At 35.6% G+C, this 6,434-nt stretch overlaps 1 protein-coding gene across 1 annotated transcript; it reads left to right on the forward strand.

Annotated features, from left to right (window-relative positions):
• The first annotated feature begins 2,568 nt into the window (after positions 1 to 2,568).
• On the forward strand, positions 2,569 to 5,449 carry LOC140058690 (uncharacterized). Its single transcript, XM_072104392.1, has 2 exons — positions 2,569 to 2,732; positions 3,539 to 5,449. Exon 2 carries the CDS (start codon positions 3,716 to 3,718, stop codon positions 4,637 to 4,639), a length of 924 nt encoding a protein of 307 aa, XP_071960493.1. The 5' UTR covers positions 2,569 to 2,732; positions 3,539 to 3,715; the 3' UTR covers positions 4,640 to 5,449.
• Positions 5,450 to 6,434: the final 985 nt, after the last annotated feature.

The following is a 6,434-nucleotide window of genomic DNA, read 5'->3' on the forward strand; positions in this document are numbered from 1 at the left end:
AACCAAGGGTAGGAAAGAGGAAAAGAGGAAGACAAAAAAGAAGGTGGAGAGATGATCTAACAACATACATTGGAACGGCTGCATGGACTAGGACAGCAAGAATTAGACAGAAATGGAAATGTTATGAGGAGGGCTTCATTCAACAATGGATGAACTAATGCCTAGATAGATAGATAGATAGATAGACCATTTTGTGCATTTCGATGAAACTTGGTTACACAAATATATCAAAGTGCTTAAAATCACATTTAAAACCGTTTTAGACCATTTTAAGCATTTCGATAAAACCTTTTACACAAAAATATCAAAGTCCACAAAATAGCTTAATATCGTATTTGGAAACGTTTTAGACCATTTTGAGCATTCCGACAAAACTTTTTCAAACAAAACATCAAAGTGTACAGAATAGCTTCAAATCGCTTTTAGTGACGTTTTAGACCATTTTGAGCATTTCGATGAAACTTGGTTACTCAAATATATCAAAGTGCTTAAAATCACATTTGAAACCGTTTTAGACCATTTTGAGTATTTCAATAAACTTTATACACAAAAATATCAAAGTGCACAAAATAGCTTAACATCGTATTTGGAAACGTTTTAGACCATTTTGAGCATTTCGACAAAACTTGTTCACACAAAACATCAAAGTGTACAGAAAAGCTTATTATCCCATTTGGAAACGTTTTAAACCATATTGAGCATTTCGACAAAACATTTTCAAACAAAACATCAAAGTGCTAAGAATAGCTTGAAATCGCATTTGGAGACGTTTTATACCATTTTGTGCATTTCGATGAAACTTGGTTACACAAATATATCAAGGTGCTTAAAATCACATTTCAAACCGTTTTAAACCATTTTGAGCATTTCGACAAAACTTTTTCAAACAAAACATCAAAGTGCTAAGAATAGCTTGAAATCGCATTTGGAGACGTTTTAGACCATTTTGTGTATTTGACGTGAATGAGTTATGGTTAAACTTTAAATGTAAATTTATTGCAGCTATTAATGATGTTGTACCACTAAGGTCGGCCAAAAGGCGCCCTAAAAACCTTGGATCTCAAGGGAGATTCTTAGTTTAATTAGAAAAACTAGATGGTACGCTCGCTTCGCTCGCGTACCATCTAGGTCGTGTCCACAGATGGCTCTCGAATACGTACCGCAGGACTATAGTACATTGTCGTTTACAGAAACGAATAAATAGACACGATGATTTATGTAAAATTAGCACCCTGGGAATTAGGCCTTGTCTTAAAAAAATGAGTCCCAATTTTTTATTTGAACTCATTTAAACAAACCCAATTTGTGTTTTGTATATAACATTAGAGTTGAGGGATGGGGAAGAGGATGGGAAGAACAATTTTAAAATATATTCTCTATCCACCTAGTAACGAAATATTGTTTTAAATGTTGTATAGGCCTATTAATAATATACCACTAAACACAGTAAAACATTTACGATTTATAATACTTTTTTAAAACTGTCCCTGTTATACGGTAGTCAATTGAAATAGTAAAGTCCATGTAACGATACACCACTACGACGTTTATATTTTTTTATAATTATTAATTAATACAAACGTTGAGAAGCAACTGTCAGTAATCTACCCACAGTCACAGTAATAAATGTTCTTTGTATATTTTGTTTATATATCTAACAGTAACCACATTCACAGTAAGACAATTTCGATTCAAATGGTGACCAAAAATGGTTAATACGTACAGTATTTACAATATTGTCAAAGTATTGCAATACTATATATAAGTTTTATTCTCCAAGGACCCATAAATTTACCTACTTGTTTTAAACCAAGGGCTCATAAATTTAACTACAAACTGGGAGTCTGAGAGATTGGAATGTTCCATTCATCGCAAATCAATACATTTGTATAAACGTATATTAAATCTATCAAAATAGTATTTTTTAAAGAAAATCGGCCTGTCTTCAACATTATGATACTGTACTCGAGCTGTTCAACCGGTTTTCAGCTATTAAAAACAATTATCGTAGGAGGAGATAGGAAAATGCGAAGTATCCTCGTATTATTGTGTGCAGGTATTTTTCATGAGGACATCCATTAGACAGTGTATACCACGATCGGAAAACACCCCTATTTGGGTTCTCGAATACATAATAATTTCAGCGTTAAAAAACTGGCGATTATAAATGTACGTACCGCAGGACAATAATACATGTCGTTTACAGGAACGAATAAATAGACACTGTGATTTATGTACTCAACTAAAATTAGCACCCTGGGAATTACTTCCGAAAGAGAAACTTTTTCAATTCAATTCAAATAAACATTTATTTCTTTCATTCATATTTGAGTAAAAAACATTATAATTTCTGATATTTTATAAATAAATATTTTTTTTTTTCGAGATATAATACAGTAAATCATAATGTATAAAAAGATGATTCAGTTATATACAAAATGAAAGAGGCAAAAAAACCCAAGAAAGTATCGATCAATTGGAAAAAAAAAAATCCAATTGAAACTTGTATGTTGGGAAGCCATGTAAGAACATTATATACTTATATATATAAATGTAAACATATGTGGGGATTAATCTAATCATGTGATAATTAAATACTGCCCCCTATAGGTGTTGCTGCCCCCTATAATTGTAACAGTCTTTTTCAAATGATTTGCTTTCTTTTGTATTCATGAACCGGTCAAGGAAGCAGATAGTTTTGTCTCTTACTTAATTAAAGATCTGATTAAAAGGTAATTACTCTACTTTATACATATATTACTTTGTTATACATTTATAAGATTCTGTTATGTTTAAGAAACATTAATGTTGTATTTTAAGATGATTGCATTCATAGGCCTAGACATTTGTTTTGGGTTAACCTTGACTCATGGAATGTGCAGTTAGGAAGCCTATTGAATAGTATTGTGTTACAATCTTTGAACTAGGATTTTATGCCATATAATGTTATAATATATACTTTTGTGATAAACCTTCTTTGTATTAACAAAATATGTTTAGATAGATTTAGTAATGTTTAGTTTATAGAAGATAGTTTCTAGTTAACAGTTTGTATAAAATAGTTCATCCTACAGTTCACACTTGATTAATTTGTACACACGAGGCTACCATGCTCGTGATAGATCGTCATGTAGTGCGCCCTCTATTTATCATACAAAATGGCTGCGCCCATGGATTTGTTATTTATATATTTTACACAAACCTAAGATTATAACTCCTTGATTCAATGAATAGACTAAGTTTAGTATTCAAATAGTGTGAGTAAATTCCAACATGCATTTATTCTAGTAATATAATAGTAATATTCAGGCACTTATGATGCAATTGTGTAGGTAAATAATTAGGTATTTGTATACTCTAACAAAGTATACAGAGGCTGTTTAGGTAGACGTGCCGTTTGACGTAATAGTCGCAGTCCTCAGAGAGAATCCTTTTTATTAGAGTCGCCTGTTAAGTTGAGGTCGTTACTAAGAATTGGCTTGTATTTTAGAATATTATTTACTTTTGTTTCTCATTGTATTTATTTTGTGGTTTTCAGGACCATACTGATCTCTATTGTTATGCTAAAAACAAATTAAAACCAAATACACCACCGGACCGTGGTAAAAGTGAGAAAAGGCGTGTTTTTCCTTTTGTGTTGTCGTCCACATCCTTACAATTTGGTGTCAGAAGTGGGATCGTGGATCGTATTTGGCTTTAACATTAGAGATCAGTGATGGCAAGCAAGGCATCGTTGCGAGATGTGCAGAGGACGGTTGATGAGCTAAGAGCCGAACTAGAAGCAACTAGGCGTGCTGCCCATGGGAATGGAAACACAGTATATGTTCTCCCAGAGAAGAAGATGAGACACTTTGTGGGAGCCGAAGGGGAATGTGTAGAGTCCTTTGTTGAAGACATCAAGGCAGCTATAAAAGTCAGAAAATTGCGAGGACAGAATGCAGCTGATTTTGTTGTTTCTCACCTAGAAGGCGCCGCACGAAGAGAAATTAGGCATCGTCCACGGGTAGCAGATGACTCGGAGCTAATACTTAGGACCTTACAAGATACCTTTGGCGAGCGGATGTCACTAAATACCATTATGAGGCAGATATATAATGCCATTCAGAAGAGAGGACAATCCATTTCGGATTATGCATTCGTTTTGCTAGGATTTTCAGAGAAGTTGGGTAGAATTCCAAATGCTCCAGATCCTGAACGAACAATTCGAGACCAGTTTTGTGAGGGTTTAGCCGATAGCGTGTTACGAAGAGAGCTGAAAAAGATGTTAAAGGACGATCCAGGTGTTACTTTCTTTAGGTTAAGGGATTGGGCGATGGATATGGAGGAGGAAGATGGCCTTCATCGAAAACCTGTAAAAGCTTATTCTTACGTCACCGAAGCAGATGATCAGATTTTGAAAACATTAGAAAATCTCTCGCTGGCAGTAAAGATGCAAACGGAGATTACAGAAGACATTCGTAATAAACAGGAAGAATTCACTAACCGGCTAGAAAAGTTAGAGAACCAATCCAAAGAAAGAACACAGAGAAAATCTACAAGGCGAGACAAATCCACTGTTCAGTGTCACCGATGTAAACAGATGGGACATTATGCTAGCGAATGCCCTAGTCCATGTGTAGTATCGAGTTCGGAAAACTAACATCACCCAGCTACAAGAGCCGTGTCCTGGGTGAGTGTGAGAGTGAAAATGGCTCAGTGGAGCCCAACGTATCTAATTTAATTGGAACCTGTCCAACTGTAAATATCAAACTATTTGGGAGACAAGTGGAAGCGATACTAGACACCGGTTCTCAAGTTACCACATTGTCTGAAGACTACTTCCATGAACATTTCAACCATATCTCATTGGAAAAGCTAAATTGGCTTACAATTCGGGCTGCAAATGGGTCATCTATACCCTATGCAGGTTATTTCATATCCGACATCGAGTTGAACGGAGCGGTTATTTCGAACTGTGGTATACTAGTAGTAAAGACGTCAACTAGGTTTCCAATGTTATTGGGGATGAATGTCATCAAACACTTCACATCTGACATAGAGAAGCAACTTAATTTTACCAAACCACCAATCAATCTGTCGCAAGCCATTCAAGGCTTATTACGAGTTGATATACCAAAAAGCCTAGTCGTTCCACCTACAAGCGCTATTTACGTTCCAGTAACTGGTCCTATGTGCTCCGAGAGTGAAGTGCTCATAGAACCAATCGAAAATACTCCGAAAGGACTTGTCACCAGTTGTTCCCTGGCAAGTATAAAGAATGGACGCCTTAATGTACAAGTAGTAAATGTAACTGATGAGGTGATATGGCTGAAACCGAGAACACCTGTTGGTAAAGTTCAAACTGTTGTTATGGTCGACGATGGAAGTGTGTGTATGGACAGAATCAGCGTGGATAGTAATGATGTATATTCTCTATCTCTGGAAACATCCTGTAAAGAACAAGTTTTTAAACAGCTTTGGAATGGACTAAGCAATGAAGAAGAAAAATCAACTAAAGCCTTTCTGTTAAAGCATGCAGATATATTTGCTGAAAATGATGAAGACCTTGGTCATACAGATAAAGTAAAGCACCCCATTCAACTTTCCGATGAAACTCCAATCAAACAGCCATATCGGCGCATACCACCATCACAATTGGAAGAAGTACGAGAGCATATTAGGAAGTTGCTGAAGAAAAATGTTATTCGAGAGAGTACCAGTCCGTTTGCCTCGCCAATTGTTCTTGTTCGTAAACCAGATGGTTCATTAAGATTGTGCGTTGATTATCGCCAGTTAAATAAGAAGACAATCAAAGATAGTTATCCCATTCCACGTATTGATGAGTCTTTGGATGCTCTTCATGGCGCTAAATGGTTCACTTCAATTGACTTAATTTCCGGTTATCATCAGATAGAAATGGAAGACAAAGACAGAATAAAAACCAGTTTCACTACTCCTTTTGGATTATTTGAATATAACCGTATGCCATTTGGACTGTGCAACGCTCCTGGCACTTTTCAACGACTTATGCAAGCCTGTCTTCGTGATCAATTTTTCAAATCCGTTTTGTGTTATTTAGATGACATACTGATTTATTCTAGTAGTTTTGAGGATCATCTAGAACACCTTGATGTTGTTTTCAATCGACTACGAGAATTTGGACTGAAGATAAAACCAAGTAAATGTGACTTATTTTGTCCAAAAGTTAAATATCTAGGACATATTGTAACCAGAGATGGAGTTGCAGCAGATCCAGAAAAGCTGACTGCAGTAAAAGATTGGCCTGTACCTTCCACTGTGAAAGAGTTGCGTTCATTTTTAGGTTTTTGTTCGTTTTACCGACGATTTGTACCTGGTTTCTCGCAGATAGCTGGACCTCTACACAACCTAGTTGCAGAGTCTTTGAAAGAGATTAAGGAGAAGAAATTTGTTAATTTTAAATGGAGGCCCAAACA

The sequence above is a fragment of the Antedon mediterranea genome, chromosome 9 (assembly GCF_964355755.1).
Source record: "Antedon mediterranea chromosome 9, ecAntMedi1.1, whole genome shotgun sequence".
Lineage (NCBI taxonomy): Eukaryota > Metazoa > Echinodermata > Crinoidea > Comatulida > Antedonidae > Antedon > Antedon mediterranea.